The sequence below is a fragment of the Aethalodelphis obliquidens genome, unplaced genomic scaffold (assembly GCF_003676395.1).
Source record: "Aethalodelphis obliquidens isolate GAN/ISIS:26980383/991018 unplaced genomic scaffold, ASM367639v1 scaffold2, whole genome shotgun sequence".
Classification (NCBI taxonomy): Eukaryota; Metazoa; Chordata; class Mammalia; order Artiodactyla; family Delphinidae; genus Aethalodelphis; species Aethalodelphis obliquidens.
This window is the reverse complement of record NW_020837946.1, coordinates 465097-485248: the sequence shown is the minus strand read 5'-3', so window position 1 is coordinate 485248 and position 20152 is coordinate 465097. Positions and strand designations below refer to the sequence as shown.

The window sequence follows — 20152 nt, the reverse complement described above, 5'->3', positions numbered from 1 at the left end:
AGCCCCAAAGTCCTGCTGGGGGCCTCACCCTTCAGTGAGCACCCCATGGAACCACTAACCACAGGCCAGTGTAATACCCACCCATCGCAGGAGGCCAAAGCCTCAGGCCGCCTGAAAACTCAGAAGCCACCTTCCGCTCATTCGTCCCACCTCCAGCGTTAAAGCTTTTGTCAAGGGGTGACATTTGTAATCACAACTGTGTTTTTATAGAATTTAACAGCTGAAGAAGTCCTTTTGCATGCAGTATGTCGGTTACAACAGTTGGCATCACTTAGACCCCCTCGGTCTCCCGCACGCTCCACCCTCCTTTCCCACGGCTTCCTCTGTTCCCCAGGAACAGGCTCTGCCATCAGAGGAACCAATCCTGAATTTTACGTTAATCACATTCTTGTGTTGTGGGTTTTTTAAAATCATTTTTGCCCCCATTTCACGTCACCAAACAACACAGCTTGGTTTTGTCTCTTTGAACCTGATGGAAGGTCTCAGTGTCACTCCTCCTGACGTAGCGTTCGCGAGGCCCGCCTGCGTCGCTGGTGCAGCTGCCGCTTGGCCACTGTCCTTGCTGTGGAGAAGCCACTATCTTCCTCTCTGTCCTTGTGTGGACAGACATTTGGCTTCTTCCCAGTTTGGGGTGATTATGAAGATGGGCTGCTGTGCACCTGTGCCGGGCCCTCACGGGGCTGTCTCCTGAGGGTAGGGTCGCTGGCGGGGTGCAGGGCCACACCAGTCCCCAGGCACGTTGCACCGCCGGCAGCGGGAACTCCTCTCAGCACTTGGTGGTGTCAGTTCTTACAACCCGGTGGGTGTACAGTGGTGTCTCGCTGCAGTTTTGTTTTTTTTTTTTTTTTCGCTGCAGTTTTAACTCGCCTTTTCCCTGATTCCTAAAGAGATGGCGCATTTTTTGCGTGTTTATGGGCTCCTCGTGTTTCCAGTGCTGCGAGCGGTCTTTTGCGCCTTCTGCTATCAGGCCGCCCACCGATAGCAATGCTGGGCGCATTTTCTCATCAGTGCTGGTGCTTGTATCCTGGACGTTTCCTCGTCGCTTCCATGCACGCAAACCCCTTCCGCTGTCGGCCTGGCTGTCCCAGCATCACGGTGTCCTGGTCGGTTTTGACCACACGGCTTTCCCTCCACCTTGTGTTCTGTTTCCTGTCCTTCAGGCATGAAGTGAGCCCCTGCCGCCCTTGCGGCCCGCCCTCCCCGGCCCACAGCCGGCTGCGCTCCCTTCCAGAGCTGCCTTAAGAGTTGGCAGACATACACACCGTGGGATTGGGGCCAAGACCCCTCCCTTTCCAGGTTCAGATCCACTTGACAGCCTGGTGCGGGGAGGGGCTGCAAAGCTGCCCTGTACGACGGAAACGGTGTGGCTCACAGGTGCGGTCACATGACTTTGCCAAACCTTCTTCCAGAACTGGGCTGCATCCTCCTCGGGCGCGGGGACCACGCTGCCTGAAGCCACACGCTGCCCAAAGGGCCCTCAGCCTTCAGTCCAGATGGCGGCCCTCAGCTTTCAGCACATGTCACAGCCAGCTGGGGACGCCCATGCCTGTCCCCTGGGCTTCTGGCCTTTCGGGGACCCCGATGGCTGTGATATGGTAGCGAGGGCTGAGAGCCACTGAAGAGGACAGTTTGGGAAAGCAGGTGCACTCAGCAGAGACGCCAGTCCCTGGGACAGAGACGCCGGGCCCCGAGCAGAGAGGCTGGGCCCTGGAACTGAAAGTCCCCGGCTCCGGCTCCAGGAGAGCCTGGCACGCGCCTGCACACAGACACACGGCCAGGCCCGCCCTTGTGTGCACACCTCTGTTGTACGTGCATAACATACACAGATGCCCAGTGGCTTGTCGAAGGCGCAGATGGGCGTTCGTTACCTGCAGAGTTTCTTGCCCATGGACGTCAGGACAGCCAGGTGGCGGCCTCGCAGGGACTGTCGCTGTTTGGCTGGCTTCCAAACAGGAGCGGGGCCCCCCCTGCCGGCTTCCACAGGTCCACAGAAGCCAGGCCCACAAAAGCAAGTTGCCTTTTATCAAATAGGTTTCAAACGGCGCTGGTGAGCTGTTACCATGGCTACAGAAATGCCTCTTTTCCTTAGAGTGTGAATGCACACACACGTGCACCCACAAAACACGCACGCACACGTGTGCACACACGTGCATAAAGATGACCGCACATGCCACACGCGCACACGTGTACACGCATGCGTGCACCCCAGGCTCTCACGGAGCCCCCCGTCCCGGCAGCGTGACGTCCAGGACGAGGACAGCGTGGTGCGCTACCACCTCTTCAGCGCCCCTTGGGCTGTGCTCCGCTATTACGCGGAGGACCTGCATCTGAAGCTGCCCCTGCAGGTACCCAGGGCATGTGGGGGGCAGAGAGGGCCTGGAGGCCCCCCACAGCCAGGATCGCTCTTGATGGCCCTCCAGTTCCCGGGGGCAGCCACCAGTGCTGACAATCCTGGGGGCTCCCCACTCCGTGTCCCCGAGGGTCCCTGCCAGCACCCCCACCCCACCCCCGCCAATTCCACGGTGCTCCTGGAAGCCTTGTGGCCAAGTCGGGTGAGGGGTGGTGCCCCATGGTGGGCTCAGGGGAGGGGCGGGCAGTGCGCACAGAGGCCAAGGCTCTGAGCGGGCCACCTGGGCCCCCCTCCAGGCAGGGGCACAGGGCGGAGAGGCAGCGGCTCCCAGGTGACCTCAGAGCTGACCAGCAGAGCAGCCCTGGAGCCAGAGGCCCTGAGAGGGAAAGGGGCTTGCCTGGTGTTTCTGCAGGGCCCACAGCAGAGCCAGGGAGGGCGGGAGCCAGGGTGCCCGGTTTGCAAACCCACACGCCCACACCCCACCACCTGGTGTCCGCGTCCCCTCAGGACAGGGAGGGGCAACTGACAATTCCTTCCAGGAGTTGCCCAACCAGGCCTCCAACTGGGCAGCCAGCCTGCTGGAGTGGCTGGAGTTCCCCAACATCCTGCTGGAGGACGTGCCCGACGTGCCCCACAAGTCTTACTCCTGCCAGTTCAAAGTGAGCAATCTGTCCAGGTAAGATGGCCCCACCACTCCGCCCGACAGCCTCACACAGGGCCCTGGGATGGATGAAAGAATCAACGAATGAGTGAACCAAAACCTGCTGCTCTTCCCCTAAACTCTCTCCTTCCCAGAGCTTTTCAACCAGGGCCTGGGAGTCTCAGGTGGGTGAGCTTTCGTGCATGTCTGCATTATCTACACGTCGCCTGTATCAGTCAGATAGGCAGGTTGTGCTGCGGAACGAGCATCCCCCAAACCTCAGTGGCTGGACGTGAAGGTCCACTTCCTGCTCAGCTCCATGTCCGTGGCGGGTGGGCACGGTGTCCTGGGGCCCAGGTGGGAGTGCAGGCTCCATCCCACACAGAAAATGCAAGCGGTCAGTCCACACTGGCTCCTGGATCCCTTCTCCCATTCACATTTTACTGCCCAAAGCAGGTCACAGAGCCACACACCCAGCAGGCAGTTTAGGGCAGCGTCCAGGCCTGGGGGGACCCGTGTGGGTGGCCAGCACCGGAAACCCCCATGCTGAGGACACCTCCTTCCCGGGCTGGTGGGAGGATTCAGCCTCACCCACACGTGTCCCCACACAGGGAATCCCCAAGGTCCTGGTGTCCCAGGGAGGGCCCTCTGGTCAACCACCTGTCCACACAGGCTACCACCAGACACCGCCCAGAGGCCTTTGGTCCTGAGTTCGGAACTTCAGGGGATGCAGATGTCTGTGGGCTCCTCTGCCCAAGTGCAGTCCACTCTTCCCTACCCTGGGGGGATTTCCGTGATGTCCTGCCATACCCTCAGGAAAGGAAAAGGCCCACACGGGAGCTGCCCATGCCGCCCGGTGGCAGTGGTCGCTCTCTGAGGCCTGGCTGAGGTGCAGGCACCTGAGTTCTGACTCTGAGCCCACAGGTTCCTCGGGAGTGAGAACCAGGCCACCTTCTTCCCCATCACCTACAGGCACCAGATTGTGAGTGGGGTCCTGACCCAGCTCTGAGAGGCCTGCGGCCCCAGACGTCCCGGCCCCCAGTGGGCAGCAGAGGCCTCTGCGGACACAGGAAGGTTCGCCTTTGTCCTGTCCAGAGGGATGAGGTCCCGGGGCTGGGGGCCCCGGGGGGGTGAGGGGATGGATGCTTGGAGGCTGCCCCCACCTCACTGCACAAGGGGAGCACAGCTGGGGCCCCGAATGGGTATCACCTTCAAGAACCTGTGGGACTTGCCAAGACCACGGGGACTGGGGAGGTGTGAGTCCAGTTGGTCAGTGAGGACGGGAACCACGGGCAGAGCCGACCAGAGGCTGAGCGTCCCTGAGAAGCATGGGCAGTGCCTGGCCTATGGTGAGGGAGGGCCTGGGACAGGCCTGCCCAGGAGAACCGGCTGGTGACAACCGAAGGGCACCGGCCACGCGGGCTGCCCAGCAGGGGCTGGGCCGCCCCCGACACAGGCCTCCAGGTGGAGGCTGACTCCTGCCCAGAGTGAGGACCCAGGGCGGGCTGCGCTTAGCTAGGGCATGGGTTCAAATCCAGACTCGACTCCCATGAGCCGAGCGTCCCAGCCAAGGTCTCCCATCTACCAAGCGTGAGAACGATCACCACCCTTGGGGGTTGTGTGAGCCGGTGACATGAGGAAGAGCTGGGTGTACCCTTGCCATTGTCGCCAGGAGCCTCGGGAGGCTGTCTGTGGGCTCAGCCCCAAGACGGGAGGGCCCGGGTGTCCCCGCCCCCCTGTCACATGACAGGTGACCAGTGCCATCCCTGCCACCCCCAGCTGTTCGAGGTCCTGGCCAAGACCCCGTACGGCCACGAGAGGAAGCGCCTGTTTGGGATCGACCAGCCGCTGGGGGAGGGGGTCTTCAGCGCAGCCTTCCCCCAGCACGACGTGATTCCAGGGGCTTCAGGGGCGGGGCAGGGTGGTCGGGCTGCCACCAGAGGGTGAGTTTCTGGATGAGGGGGACCCCAGGTCCTGCCCTGGGATGCGGGGCAGCAGCACACCAGGCCCCGCTGCGGCCTGTCGTCTCCCCGAGCAGCTTCTCTCCCTCGGGGGGATGGGGAGGTCACCAAGCCCCTCACAAGACCCTGGGAGGATGTGCTCACCACACCAGCTGCCACCGTACCGGGCTCGGTCAGCCAAACCGTCACCCTTGACAAAACGCCTACTGCGTCGGTTAGGAGGCTGTTTACTCCCCATGAGGCCCCCAGAGCCGCACGAAGGGGCAGTGGGGCCTCAGGCCCCAGGTCAGTCCCGCACCCACTGCTGTGTGACTGGGGGACAGTCGGTCCCGGGCAGCCACCGAGGGGGTGAATGTGGACGCGCACCGGGAAGTGCCTGGGCACTCAGGCTCCATCACGCTCCGCGGGCCTCGCCCTCCCTGCTGGCCAGGGCTGCACGGCACGGGGTCGGCAGAACTCTCACCCAGAGACGCGGAGCCCGCTCTGGACCACAGTCACTGGCTCCTCCCAGGGCCACCCCTCCAGGCCCTTCCTCTGCCCTGGACTCGGACCCCGGGCCGAGGGGCTCAGCACAGATGTCCCCTCCTCAGAGAGGCCTTCCTGGACCCCCAGCCCCCAAAGTGACTCTTTTGCCCTTGAGCAGCAACCCTGCATCCTGGGCTTTGTCTGCCTTGTGCCCATGCTGGGCCGGCGGCCACCTGTGGGTCTCGCACTGCTCTGAGGCCCCCACACACCTAGACTGTGCCTGGCTGGGGTAGGGTGCCCAGACCAGCCTGGATCCTCCCTGCCCGACCGCTTCTCATCCCCAGGGCCCCTTGACGACACCCCCAGAGGGCCCACGGGCCCTGGGCCTCACCCAGCGGCAGGTCCGGCTCCAGCCCTGGGCCCGCTGGCACAAGTGGCACAAGTACCAGCTTCTGGACCATGTGCGCAGGTACCTCGGGGAGAAGGTGGCCTTCTACTTCGCCTGGCTCAGTGAATCTCGTGCCCACCGCCCCTCGGGGCCTCCTGGGCCCCTAGCTGCTAACAGGTGTCCCCAGGAAGGGAGCTGTGGCGGGGGCTCAGCCACCGGCCATGCCGACCCCTCCTAGGCCAGCACTCCCTGGCCGAGCCCTGCCCCTGCCCCACCCCCTGGCCCCATAAGGTAACCCAGCACTGGGACCGTTCTGGGGCACCCCCATGTGCTGGTCATGGACCGGGAACCCCCTTCTGCAAGCCAGGGCCCCCTTTTGACTCCAGCCCCCAGTGTCCCTGGCCCACCAGACATGTCCCGGGAAGCCCTGGGCCACCCCAGGAACTCCCAACCTGGCAGAGGTCGCCCCTGCCCGGGGTCCAGGGAGAGCCGCCCTCTCACCTCCAGGCAGGCTGGCACCCTGGGGATGGCTGTCTGCCCCGGACGGCCCCCCGTCCTCGCTTTCCTCACGGGCTCCCCACCCTGCCGCCCAGCACAGTCTCGCCCCCCCCACCCCCCGTCCTGCCCCAAAGATAGCGATGCGCCTGCCCTCAATCGCGCATGCGCACGTCTGTCAAGATGGCGAGCAGCGCCGGGGTGCTGTGCAGGGCGGCGGTTCCTGCCCTTGTGGAGTGTACCGGCCTCGGGTGACGCAAGGAGAGGCCACCCATAGCCTCTGGGGACCCGGATGCGGCGGGGGTGTGGCTGTGGCCAGGGCGCTGGCGCCCAAGGCACAGCCCACCTGTGAAGGACCTGAGGCTCCATCTGGGGCAGGGAGGGCCGGGGCCCCAGGAGGGCAAGGCCAGACCACAGGGCCATGGGGGGCACGACAGGTGGGGTCCTCGTCTCGGTCCTGGACAGACTTGCATTTTACAGAGGAAACTCTGGCTCACGCAGGGCAGACAGGACACCAGGCTGGGATGGATCTGGGCTTGACCCGTGAGAGGCAGACAGGGTGCACACTTGAGGGCTTGGGGGTACTGAGGGACCTGGCCACGGTGGGGTGGGGTGCAGAGCCGGAGGCATCCACAGTGACCCCCCAGTCACCCAGGACTGGAGTCCGGTGGGTGATGTGCCTCTCGAGGAGGGGACACCCATCCTGGGCATGCTGGTTGGAGGTGAATGGGGCTCAGGAAAGGGAGGTCCGGGAGGTGGGAGGCACAGTGGGCTGGAGCCCTGGGGGCTCAGGTGCCGAGGTCAACATGGGGGTAGTCCACAGTCCCGGGTGGGGCGAGGAGGGCAGAGCTGTGCCCAGAGCTGCCGGGGGTGTCCTCCCCGAGGACCGGTCCCCTCCCAGCTTCCTAGAAGGCCCCCACCCCTGCTGGCTGAATGTGGTCCCCAGAGGACGTGCGGCTGTGTAGACCCCCACCTGGGGCTCAGCCCTGGGTACCCAGGCCACCCACAGTCAACTCCCAGGGTTTCCCTGCCTGGGCCCGGCATCCCCCTGCAGGGCTCTACACAGGCTGGCTGGTGCCAGCGGCGTGGGGTGGGCCCACTGGTGCCCCTGGTGGGCTGTCTCATGGTGTCCTCAGACGCACCCACGTAGTGTCTTCTCCCCTCAGCTCCCAGGCCTGCCCCTTGCCTCCTGAGATGGGTGTGCAGTAAGAGGGACCCCCCAGGTGCCAGGCCCTGTGCAGAGCTGGGGATAGAGGTGAGCACTGAGCACATCCCTGCCTTAAGGATGTCATGGAGGGTCCTGCCTGCGATCTTGGCTGGAAGACTGGCAGGTGGACAGGTGCGCCCCCTGACAGGTGGATAGGTGTGCTCCCAGGTGGACACAGGTAGGCAGGGTGATCCCAGGTGGACATAGGTAGACAGGTGTGCTCCCAGACTGACAGGTGGACAGGTGTGATCGCAGGTTAATTTTATTGGCATTCGCCCTTGTTTCTTACAATAGTGTAAACTTTTCTTACAATAGATAAATAACTGGGCTTGGGTTTTATCCTACTATGGAGCTGAAATTTCAAGAAGTTATCTCCAAAATTATCATTGCATACATTTTTAAAAGAAATGCTGGGCCTGGCAAAGACAGTGTGGGGAAGGAGGGGGCAAGGGGGCGGGGCTGGGGGAGGGCCGCCTGCCCAGCCCCCACAGCTGCCCTCCCCGCCCAGAAGGCAGGAGCTGTGCCCGCTCTGCCTGGACTCTGCCCCTTCTGGCTGCTCCCCCGCGCCTGTGCGCTGGTCCAGGTAAGAGGGCAGGTGAGGGGAGGAAGGCAGCCCCCTGGGTCCTGGCCCCGCCCCACCCGTAAGCCCAGCTCGGTCACCACCTAAGGCAGAGCCCTCTGTGAGTTACGTAACCCGGGTGGCAAGGTCCCCACTGGGCTGGGACTGCAACTGGCGCCCCCCCCCTCCGCAGCACTCAGCAGGGTGCCTGCACCAGTAGACGTCCACCTGGAGCTTTCACTATTATCGTTGTCATTATGTGTGGCTGGCCGAGAAGGTCAACTGGCGACCCCCGAGCTCTCAGGCACAGCCGGACTGAGCAGAATTCAAGAGGCCGGGGCGAGGGGCCCCTTGGGGTCCCTGAGCCCTCTGGGTCCCGTCAGCCCGCACACTTCCAGGGTGTGTCAGCTTTTCCATGGGAACAGCGGCCTCACCGGCATGCCATACTCACTGGGCCTCGAGCCCTGGTGCCCAGGATGGACCCACAGACAGAGACACCTTTGACACACTGCTGGGAACCCATCTGTACCAGTTTCCTAGGACTGCTGGGGAAAATTACCACAAACGGGGGGTTTAAAACAACAAATTGCTCTTCTCCCAGTTTTGGAGGCCAGAGTCCAGTATGGAGGGTTGGCAGGGCTGGTTCCTTCTGGAGAACTGGCCCTGGGCCTCCGGCCTGGGTTCTGGGGGCCGCCAGGAATCCTCCTGTCCACTGGCTGAGGCTGCGTCTCTCCCATCTCTGCCTCTGTCTTCACGTGGCCTCTCCCTCTGTGCGTCGCTGTGTCTGTCTCCGCTTCTCTTACAGGGATTTGTCATTGGTTTTAGGCCGTCCCCCTAATCCAGGGTGCTCTCATTCGGAGATCCTTACCCTGACTACACATGCAAAGGCCTTTTTTCCAAGTAAGGCTATATTCTGAGGTTCCAGGTGGACGTATCTTATGGGGGCCACAGTTCCATCCACTACAGTCCACCCTCTGGCCCCCAAAATTTTATGTCCATCCCATGTGCAAAATACATTTACCCCCAACCCAGTGTCCCTGGAGTCTCGCCCACTGCAGCATCAACTCTAAGTCCAAAATCTCATCTAAATATCAACAATGCAAAAAGTCCCCAATCTCATCTAAATTATCTAAACTGGGTACAGGTGAGACTCTGGGTGTGGGCCCTCCTGGGGCAACCTTCCTCCCTCCCTGTGCACTAGGAAACGCGTCTCTGCCTCCAGAATACAATGATGGGCACACGCAGGACAGGTGTGGCCTTTCCTAAAGGGAGGGACAGGAGGGAGTAAAGGACCACCAGTCCCAAGCGCGTGTGAACCTCACGCCCCCGCCGCAGGCTAGCCGGCTCTCCGACCACGGCGGCACCGTCCTGGGGCTTCGACCACGGCGGCACCGTCCTGGGGCTGCTCCCACTACGAGGTGGGTCACCCCCGACAGAGGCCGCTCCCTGAGCACGCACTCCCGCTAAGCACCGGCTCCCCTCCAGGAGCGGCCGAGGCCCCAGTCTGCCGCCTCAGATCCCACAACAGCTGTGAACCCCGTCGCCAGTGAGAGTGAGCCCTACCTCCCCAAGAGAAGCCACCTGCGCCGTGCTGGCCGGCTCCACGGTGGTCACGGTGATGGTGACGGGTCCCCGCTGCCGTCCGCCCCCCGTCATGCCTCTTGCCCTCCTGAGCCTCATGGGGCAGCTGCGTCCCCCTTCCTGCCTTGGGGCTGGGGCCTGACGATTCCTCTGCGACCCACAAGACCCCCGACGTCCTCAGAAAGGCCCCCATGTACCTGGGTTCCAGGGAGGGGCCAAGTTAGGGGGTCTGCGATGTAAGAGGTGTGTGTCGGGCAGGGGGCTCTGGGAAAGTTTCCCCCAGGGCATCTTTCAAGCATGGCGGGGGAGGGGGCAATCCCAGCACAGGGGTCCACCTCACCCTGTCTTGTCTTCCAGTCAGAGGGGCTTCCTAATTGACCCCCTTAGATGTCAAGGAATTCCCAAGTAGGAGGGGAGAAGGAGGGATGGTTCTTGAGCACCTGGGGCTGACAACAGTGCACAGAGGCCCCTTTGATAGCCAGAGGTCACCCACCCTCTAGCTCTCCCTGCCTGCCCCCCCCGCCTGCCCCCCCTCCCTGCCTGCCCCCCCCCCCACTGCCCGGCAACCCCACTAAAAGGAGGCAGGAAGCACAGCCTGGCTGAGGGGCGGAAGCAGGGACGGAGCTGTGGGGGGGGCTGGGCTGCCCCACAGGTGGCCGTGATGGTCATGTGCCTGGGGTCCATCGTCCTGTACTGGGCCATCATGGCCATCCTGGTGTGTGTCCAGGTCAGACAACACCCTCCTCGCAGCCTGGGTGAGCTTCCACTGCTCCTGCTGGTGGGGTGGGGGTGGGGCTCTGATCCACCCCTCCGTCACCCTGCCATCTCCTATCAGGCGTCACGCGTCTCCAGCCTCATGGGGCCATGGTGAACCTTGTCTTCATCCTCAACCTCTCCAAGATCTACATGGCCCTGGCCCACGTCCTGACGAAATGGGGTGAGTGCCGAGGCCGGCTGGGTGCTGACCAGGAACCCAGCCCTGCTGGACCGAATCAGAACATGACTTTTGTCATATCTGAATGAGGCACGGGTGGGACGTGCCACATCCTCCCCCCAGGGTCCCTTACATGGCAGTGAGCAGGGCCTCTGTTTGGGGAGAGGGGGGCACCCCAGGCCTCGCCCCGCATCAGCAGGAATCCTTGCCCGTCTCTGCCTGCTTCTCCCCCCTTTCTCTGACCCCTTTCCATTTCCTAAGGACAAATCCATCCGTTCCACAAATTGCACAAGTTGCAGTCCTGGTCTAGGAGAGGGACAGAGGTCAGCAGCGCACAGCGAGGTAGGCTGGTGCGGGCCCAGAGTGCCGCGGAGAGAATGTGGGGTGGGCAGGCGGCCCGGGGAGAGGCTCCAGGTGGGGGTCCAGGGACAGGGCCCTGGGGGAGCCAGCGGTAACGTTCCTGCAACGGTACGGCTGTGTGTCCCCCTCCGGCCTCAGGATTTTCCTCCAACTCACCGTTTATGCTCCCACCTCCACCTCAGCACCTGCTTGCTGGACACCCTCTCCGCCCAGCCCCCCAGACCTGTGCCCCAGTCCGCTTTCCCGGGCCGCATCATGTTACTTTTTATTGTCACTTGCCCCAGCTCTTCCTTTACCGACATAACGCCTTTAGATGCTTTTGCAGTTAGAAATTCAGTAACGCCACACTTGGCCCCCTTCTTGAATGAATTTCTTTAAAAGACCCGGGCGACGCGGCCCTTTCCGCACTCCCTGCGCCAGTGAAGTGCTGACGACAGGCGCTCGCTGTGCCGCACAGACGCACCGGACCCAGACCACGTTCGAGGACACCTTCACCCTCAACGTGTTCATCTTCCAGTTCGTCAACTTCTCCTCACCCATCCACATCGCCTTCTTCAAGGGCAGGTCAGCGCGCGGCACCGGCAGCGCCCTGCCTGGCCACGCCCCCTGTCGCGCCCACAGCGACCACGCCCATCTGGACCCACCCACACCTTGACCCTAGGCCCCGCCCCCATCCGGCCACACCCACACCGCTCTCTGCCCCGCCGCGCCACGCACGGCCTGGCCGTCGGTCACGCCCTCACCCCGCCCACTGTGGGCTCTAGGCACTCGGGGAAGGCGGGGGCGGCGCAGGCGTCCGGCACGTGGTGCCCCTCGTGCTTCCGCCAGGTGGGCTGCAGGCGGCCGCGGGAGCAGAGGCATGGTTCGCCCCTAGGTTCGTGGGCTACCCGGGCAACTACCACACCTCGCCTGGGGTCCGCAGCGAGGAGGTGGGCGCGCGAGGACCCCGCCGTGTGGTGCTCCCTTCGCCTTCCGTCAGCCGCTCTTCTGCCCCCGCCCCTCCAACCCCTGCGCACCGCTCTGCCCCTTCCCAGACCCCACTCGGGACAGCCGCCCACGGAACACTCACAATCCACGTGTCCCCGTTGGCACCCGATTCACACCTGAGCCGAGCGCCAGTCACAGGGATGGACCGTGAGCCGCTGTCACGGCCACGAGCTCGGCTGGCACATTGTGGGTGCAGAGGCTGGCGACCCTCACGGGGCTTCTCCCCAAGGCGCCCCTCGCCCCACCCCCCAAGCACAAGCAGGCTCACCTGCATGGCCCAGCAGCTTTGAGAGCCAGGGTGAACCTGTTTTTCCAGAAAGTGGAAGCTGGTTTGTGCAGGATGAAGAATCACTGTAGGGTGGGTTCCCCCAGAGCGGACGCCCCGGCAAAGACCCGGATTCAAGTAACGGGTGTGGGTGTCACCCTGGGAAGCATGCAAGGGGCAGGGGCTGTGCAGAAGGAGGTGCACCCACGAGTACTTGAGGGGGGGGGGTCACCACTGTGGGCTTATGAGCTCAACCCTGCCCCACGCACGCCCTCTGAGACATTGTAGAAAATCCCTCAAAATGTGCCTGTGGTTCCTTACTGGCTGAGGGCCAAGCACACCCCGAAGCAGCATGAATGGGTGTCTTGAACAGTCCACAGGTGGCCTCTAGGCTGGGCCAAGGGGACCCGGGTGGGAGTCCAACAGCTCCCGTGGAGCACCTCACCTGAAAGACCGTCTTCTCCCTGATGGAGAACAGCAACTTCCCATGGGTCTGGGCCGTGACCCAACCCGACAGCTGCCTGCAAAGTGACTGACCCCCAAGGGACACTCTCCATTTTCGCATGAGAGGGGAGGGGTTTTCCAGGGACAGGGCAGATGGGACCACAACTCGGGGCATGACTGCACATGACACACAGCAGTCAGGCAGCTTTGTTATCGGTTATCAGTGGGAAAAGTTCCCAACTCAAAATGGTTTCAACAAAAAATGGAGTTTCACTGGCTCCTCTGTTGAAAATACAGGACTCTGTGAACTCAGGTATGGCTGGATCCAGGTGTTTCAACAATGTTGCACTGCTTTCCCAAGCATTGGCTGTGTCCTCAGGCAGGCTCTCCTCACCTGGTAGGGAAGACATGCTGCAGTGTGGGGCTGATATCCCAAGAGCACAGGACGACACCCTCTAGCTTAGTAGCCAGTGCAAGGCATGCTGTCCCACAAGCTCCCCATAAAAGCCCCAGGCCCACCTCTCACTGGCTTGATCAGGTCACTGATTGGTGAGGCCTGCCTGAATCTTGGGTCCTCCCTGGAGCCACAGGCTAGGGTCAACCCCATGTGGGTTCCCAAAAGAGCCCAGGGTTGCCGTATGGCCGTGCTTCTGGTGTTCCCGTGACAGTCCGCCCGCGGGACCTGGGGAAGACTGTGGGGGCTTGAATGAGGTCAGGAAGGGGGAGGGAGGGAAGGAGTGTCTCTGCAGTCCTCAAGGTGCCCCTGGCATGTCTGAAAGGGAGATGAGGGCATGGCAGGGGCCACCTTCGAGGCACAGAGAAGGATAGGCAGCCGTGAGGCTGGTCCCTCCCACAAGGTAATCTGGAGCCCTGATGCTGTAGTGTGCGGCTGGAGGCTGCCTCACTGAGTTGGCACAGGAGCTCCTGGTCATCACGGTGGGCAAGCAGATCATTTGCAACGTGCAGGAGATTCTGGTCCCGCGAGTCACCCACCCCAACCCGTCCCTGGGAAGCACCCAGGGACCGTGGGACCCGGAAGTGTCTGAGGCCACAGCCCCCAGTCCAGCCCCAGCTGGGAGAAGAGGTTGGGGGGAAGGCAGGCCCGGCCCCTCCTGGACCCCAGTGACTCCAGTGCTGTGTAGGGGGAGGGTCGGCCCCAGCCACCTGCCCCACAGGCTCTCTGCCACCTCCACCCCATGTAGTTGCAGCAGGTGCTTGAGTTCTCCTGCCCAGGGGCCAGCTTTGGAGGGGAGGAGGCCTGGGTTCCCGGGCCCTGCCCCATCCATGCCAGTCCATCCTGTCTGCAGCCCACTGTGGCTGGGCTGGGGGCGTTCTTAACGGGGACACTGGGGTCCCACCTCCCCAGTGCCACCCACTGGCAGCACTGGCGCCCCTCCCATGCAGAGCCCTTGCAATGGCCTGTCCAGGCATGGCCTCTTATCTGGCCCGAGGCTGGACTCAACCTGGACGCCCTCCAGCATCCCCACACACCCGATCTCCCTGTGATGGCCGCTCCCTGGCAACTCCCCCGGGCAACCGAAACCGTGGCTTCAGACCTTGGCCAAGCCACGTGCCCTCTGTGGGCGTGGCCCTGACTCTCAGGGCAGGTGGTGCCGGGAAGCTGAATTCAAGATTACAACAGGCAGGTGTAGCTGGGCTAGTGAGCGACACACACGCACACACACGTGCCCCACTGTCCTCATCCGCTCCCTCCCAGCCCTGACACAGCTCCCCGGAGGAATCAATGCCCCTAGATCTCCTACGAGTGATGCTGACTTGCCTGAGAGCTCTGCTGGGGAGCTTGGCACGCCCTCGCCGCCACCCCTGCTGCCGCAGGAGCGGAAGGCCTCACCCTCGCACTGCCCACCCTGTGGCCCCAGACCCTCCTCCCCCTGCTGCCCTTCGCTTGCAGAGCGACCAGGACCTGGCTTGGGAGGACGGGGCCATCGTCCTGGGGGTTTCTGTCTCCAGGGAGCTACGGGGCTGGTGGCAGAGGTCCCGGCTCTGCTCCAAGGAGAGGAAGGCAGGGCTGGCCAGGTGCCCTAGGAGGCAGGCAGACTACGAGCTTCTGCCCTTCCAGGGCCCCTTTGACGGGCACCTTGAGATGGGTAGGAGCCATGGCGGTGGCCACAGCCACCGTGCGCGGGGAGGGGCAGCCGCACTACTGAGAGGGCTTCCAGCCTCAGCATTCCTGTCTACATCTGCCTTGAAACATGATGTAGGGGTCCCTGATGGAGCCAGGCCTGCAAAGATCAGGAATTGTGGCGGCCAGAGTGGGGAGCGCCCAGGAAAGCCTGGCTGAGGGCAGCAGTGGCAGCATCCTGGGCACTGGGGTTTGGAAGAGGACCTGGGCAGTTGATGGGGCTCTCTTGGAGTGGCCTTAATCTCCCCCCGCCCTGGAAAGCCTGGGCCAGAGCCCCCCGTAGGAAATGAGAAGTGGGGTACTCAGGAGAGTCAGCCCTGGGGGTGAGGGCAAAGGCCCCCTGAGAGGTAAGGTTACACCTCTGGGGAGTTGATTTTCTCCAGACATTTTCTCAATGCCCGCACTCTCTGCTGGACCCTCCAGTGCCCTTGCCAGGTGGAGGCCTATGCCTGGGGCTCATTCCCTGCATGAGGTGACTGCAGTTTTTGAGGCCAGAGTCCGCATCTAATGCGGGCACTGGTCCCTGCAGCCAGGCCCTTCTCTTTGATGACAGGGGAGAGAATCATGGCACAATCTGAAGTGCTGCATCTGAGCCAACACATTGCTGTGAGCTCCCCGGCAGCTCTGAGCTCCCCGGCAGCCAAAGCAAAAGGGGTGGCAGTAGTGGCATCGTTCTGTGGGTAAAAGGGAGCAGAAGGCTCACAAGGGAGAAACATGGTTTTTCATGATAATGTGAGCCGGCTGACCTTGTGTCTCTACTCCACTGGACAAAAGGCAATGGGACCCCATGCTCTCCTTAGGAATTATACCTAAGAGCCAGGAACCCCTTTCAAGGAGCCCCTTCTTAGAATCAGCCCTAGAATCAGAGGCAGATTCTACTGCCACTCCTGCCAGGGTGAGCCAAGCAGTGGGGAGGACTGTTAAGAGTCCCTGACCTCAGGGAGATGGGGTGGCCCATGACCAGCCAGAAACGCATCCAACTCTGTGACAGCAGTCCGGGGAGGCTTCCTGAAGGAAGGAGCCCTGCAGCCGAGCCTGCGGGATGAGTACCATCAGGAGGAGCAGGAAAGGCCAGAGGCCGGGGCTGCTGTGCACAGTCAGGGGCTTCCCCTGAAAGGCGCAAGTGAAGGGTTTACGGTAGGCAGTGTCGGCCATCGGTCGCAGGCACGCGTGGCCCTTACCACCAGCTGCAACCGGGCGGGCGGGGGTCAGGGTTCGCGGGCCGTGGCTACCGGAGGGCCTGGCGGCGACCACCGACCCCCGCAGTGCTGCAGTCCGGCTTCATCACCGTCTTCGTGGCCGCCTGCCTCCTCGCGCCGCTCTTCGCCCTGCTCAACAACCGGGTGGAGATCCGCCTGCACGCGCGCAAGTTCGTCCGCGAGCGCCGGCGCCCCCTGGCCGAGCGCGCGCAAGGCATCGGCATCTGCTTCCCCAACTTGGCGGGCATCACCCGCCCGGCGGTCATCAGCAACGTGAGCGCGCGGGCCTGCCCGGGGTGTCCGCCGGGGAGAGCGGGGCCGGGCGGGGCGGGGCGGGGCGCGCGGCCCCGCCGGTCGCCCGGGCCTTCCTACTGGCCTTCTCGTCCGACTTCCCGCCGCGCGCCTACTACCAGTGGAGCCGCGCCCGCAACCTGCGCGGCTTCGTCACCTTCACGCTGGCGCGCGCCCCGCCCGCTTTAGCCGCCGCGCACAACCGCACGTGCAGGTGAGGCGGGGCGGGGCGGGGCGGGGCGGGGCGGGGCTCCCACCCGGAGGGGCCAGGCTGGGAGGGCCTCGCGCCCCTGGCTTCCCGCCTCCTTCCCGCCTCCGGAGCCCCGCCGGTCCGGTTGCTGCCCTGCGGGAGGGATCTTGATCACCAACCCCATTCCTTCCATGGATACAAGCTTCTTTTCTTTTTCTAGTTCTTCTTGAGTCAATTTTGGTATTTAGTATTTGTTTTTACGGAAAACTGTTTCAGTTAAGCTTTAGAATGTAACGACATGAACTTATATTCTCTTAAGACCTCATTTTGTAGTTATGGCCCCATTTTCTTTCCAGATATAGTACATGTATTTCCTCTTGAAAATCAATTTTCTGAGTTGAAACCTTAACTCGTTTCAGACTTCTTGGGTTTTAATAAACAAATTGTGTCTATAAATTTATTTGAACATACTTTTTATAAATTTATTTATTTTTGGCTGCTTTGGGTCTTTGTTGCTGTGCGTAGGCTTTCTCTAGTTGCGCCGAGCAGGGGCTACTCTTCGTTGCAGTGCACGGGCTTCTCATTGCAGTGGCTTCTCTTGTTGCGGAGCACGGGCTGTAGGCGTGCGGGCTTCAGTAGTTGTGGCTCGCGGGCTCCAGAGCACAGGCTCAGTAGTTGTGGCGCATGGGCTTAGTTGCTCCATGGCATGTGGGATCTTCCCGGACCAGGGCTCGAACCCGTCTCCCCTGCATTGGCAGGCAGATTCTTAACCACTGCACCACCAGGGAAGCCCCTGAACATACTTTTTAAAAGCTTCATTCCACTAGTGTTGATACTACTTCTATCCTTCACTTCTAAATATTTCATCACTTCAATTGTGATTTACCTATTTATCCATGAATCACTTAGGAAAGTAATTTCCCAAACACACAGAGTTTTGTTTTTGCTACTTTTAAAAAATCATTTGTGGTTTAACTGCACGGAGGTCAGAGAGCCTGAAGAGTTGACATGATGTAAACCTCACATTTGTTGAGTCTCCCTTTAGGATCTGCTGGTCACAATGGATTTTTGCATACGTTTCAAGTGAACCTAAACAGAATCTTTATTAATTTTGGAGCAAGGTTCTACATATACCCATTAGGTCAGGCTTCTAAGCTTTGTTGTTCAGATTTTAATTTTACTACTAGAAGAAAACAAAACACTTTTAGTCACTTGTTAATCACAACTCTGGTGTATTTTATTAACTTCTGTGGCTACAGTGTTTTCTTATGCATTGTCTTTCCTCTGAGTTCATTTTTCTTCTCCCTGAAGTTTATCCTTTAATAGGCACTTTTAGGAACGGTGTGGCTGGTGAACTCTTCAGTATGTTCATTTTGTCCTTCAAATGGCAGGTATAAAAATCTAGGTTAAGCATTATTTTCCCTCAGCTCTTTCTAAATATTTCTCTTTCGTGCACTGGCTTTTCTTGTTAGAAGCATTCGTTGCGTTTAAGACTTTTTCCTTTTCCTTCATTTGTGTCACTAACAGGCCTGTCACGGAAGGGCTTATTTAAGTTTCTGACCGAGACTCAGCAGGTGCTACCGATCTAGAGTGATGCCTTTCTTTAGTTCTGGAACAGCCGCATTCTATTCCTTCAGGCAGTGATTCTCCACACTCCCTGACCTTCTCTGCTGTTGGAGCATCTCCATTCCCCCATGTGTCTTGAGCACTCTCTCCTATTTGTCTGTCTTTCTGGGCCTCAGCACTGCGTAATTGTCTTCCAGCTCCCACGATGTGTCCCTTCTGTCGTGTCTCGTTTAGCCACTTAAAGTATAGCCCATTCTTTGGGGAATTTTTATTTTCAAGATTTTTGGCTTTTTTCTTTTCCGACAAAGTTGGCCCTGGTAATGCTGTTACCACAACACAGAAATACGGAGGACATGAAAGGACAGCAAGATGACCATTCAATCTGAACTAGCCAGCAAAGCCCAGTGTCGTGCTCAGGATAGCAAAGGAGCTGGCCGGGCAGCCTGTGTGGGGACATTCCCTGCTCCCAGTACCCTCGCTGGTAAGCCCAGCCGGTGAGGAGGAGGAGCTGAGAAGTGTGTTTGGCACCCTCAGCCCGGCTCCCCACTGAGCCCCATGTCTCCTGCAGGTATCGGGCTTTCGGGGGGATGATGGACATCATGCCCGGACCTACTGGAATCTTCTGGCTATCCACCTGGCCTTCATCATCGTGTGTGAGGCACCAGCATGGTGGGCCCCGCTCCCCACCTCCAGTACTTTGCCTAATCCCAGCACAAGGTATGCAGGGGTTGGCGTGACCAAGGGCGCTCACTGCTGTGTCACCTTGTTCAGATCACAGTCCTCTGCATCCCTTCCCTGCCTGGCCTCTGTCTCCAGTTGTGTGGACGTCAGAATGCCCTGGGCACTGCGGAGTGTCCCACGGAAGCCGGGGGGTGGTCTCTGTCGCTGTGGCCTCTGCCTCTTCCGGGAGGCACTTTTCTGCACTGATGCTTGCTGTCCGCTCAACCCACACCTGAGGAGCAGGTGCCCCACGAAGGCCACCCTGGGCACTTGTTTTGCCCGCAGCATGTGGTGTTCTCCATCGGCCGGGTCCTTGACCTCTTGGCGCATGACATCCCCGGATCTGTGGAGATCAAGGTGAAGCGGGAGTACTACCTGGCCAAGCAGGCGCTAGCCGAGGACGAGGTGAGCGCCCCAGCCCCCGGTGCTCTGCCGCTGTCCTGCTCCCCCTTCTCTGCCCTTTCCTGAAAACAGGTTCTTGGTGGAACAAACGGGGCGGAAGGACCAGCCCTCGGGCTCAGAGATGAATCTGGGCCCACAAGCCTAGGCTGCCAGGAGCCAGAGGCAAAGGGGTCGCCCTGAGAGCAGCCCCACCTGGAGGGCGGGGGGGAGATGTAGAGCTGTCAAAGGCTCACCACCCTCAGAGGCCACAGCCTGTCTCCTGGCGCCTCAGGCCTGCTGTGGCGCCCACGGCCGGCCAACTGCAGCGTGGTACCTGGAGCGCTGGGCATGCTGTGTCCGGGGGTATCAGGCAGCTCCTGCCCAGCCCCACGGACCAGTGCTGTCTCCTCACTCCCCTGGGGCAGGACGGCTCCGGTCCTTCCAGCCCCTGCCCCTTCCCCATCGCCTGGCAGGCATAGGAGGTGGCTTCTACCACGGGCTGCTCCATTCACACTTCCATCCCCCTCAGCCCTTCGGTGAGGCTCATCTCCTGTCCTCTGTCTTCTCTCCCGTGCTCCCTGCACGTGCTCTCCCTCAGATGGCGGTGTCCCCTCTCCAGACCAGCCCCGCCCCTTCCCACCCTGTCCACGCAGTGTCTTGCGAAACCTGCTGGGAGTCTGCCCACCACCCCCGCCCCGTCCCCACAAGGCCTGCAGGTCTGTCTTCTCATCTCGAGCCCCTTTCCCTTCCAGCCTGTCCACAGCCTCTGAGCCGCCCTTTCCTCTCCTCCTGTGGTACCACTTGACTCCCCCAGACGGTGCGCTCTGAGGAGTGGGCACCCCTTCTCTCCGGGCAGCGAGCGCCCAGATGGGGAAGGTTTGGAAGGAGACCGAACTTTATCCCCTGACCAGTGAATGCCTCGAGGAAAGGACACTCCTGCGATGCTCGGTGCATCTCCTTCAAGAAGTTCTGCCTGTCTGGGTGCACATGGTCCTCTTCAGAGCTGGGAGCTTAACGTTACCTGCA

At 61.3% G+C, this 20152-nt stretch overlaps 1 protein-coding gene across 1 annotated transcript; it reads left to right on the top strand.

Moving 5' to 3' along the window:
- Positions 1 to 1493: 1493 nt before the first annotated feature.
- On the top strand, positions 1494 to 19896 carry ANO7 (anoctamin 7). Its single transcript, XM_027115659.1, has 19 exons — positions 1494 to 1595; positions 2238 to 2345; positions 2863 to 3026; positions 3915 to 3972; positions 4770 to 4880; positions 5595 to 5651; positions 5761 to 5981; positions 9401 to 9483; positions 10225 to 10401; positions 10482 to 10583; positions 11378 to 11568; positions 11705 to 11869; positions 14549 to 14744; positions 16046 to 16251; positions 16392 to 16483; positions 18443 to 18506; positions 18594 to 18674; positions 19031 to 19150; positions 19879 to 19896. The coding sequence occupies exons 1-19, from the start codon at positions 1494 to 1496 to the stop codon at positions 19894 to 19896; spliced, it is 2316 nt and encodes a 771-aa protein (XP_026971460.1).
- The last annotated feature ends 256 nt before the right edge of the window (positions 19897 to 20152 follow it).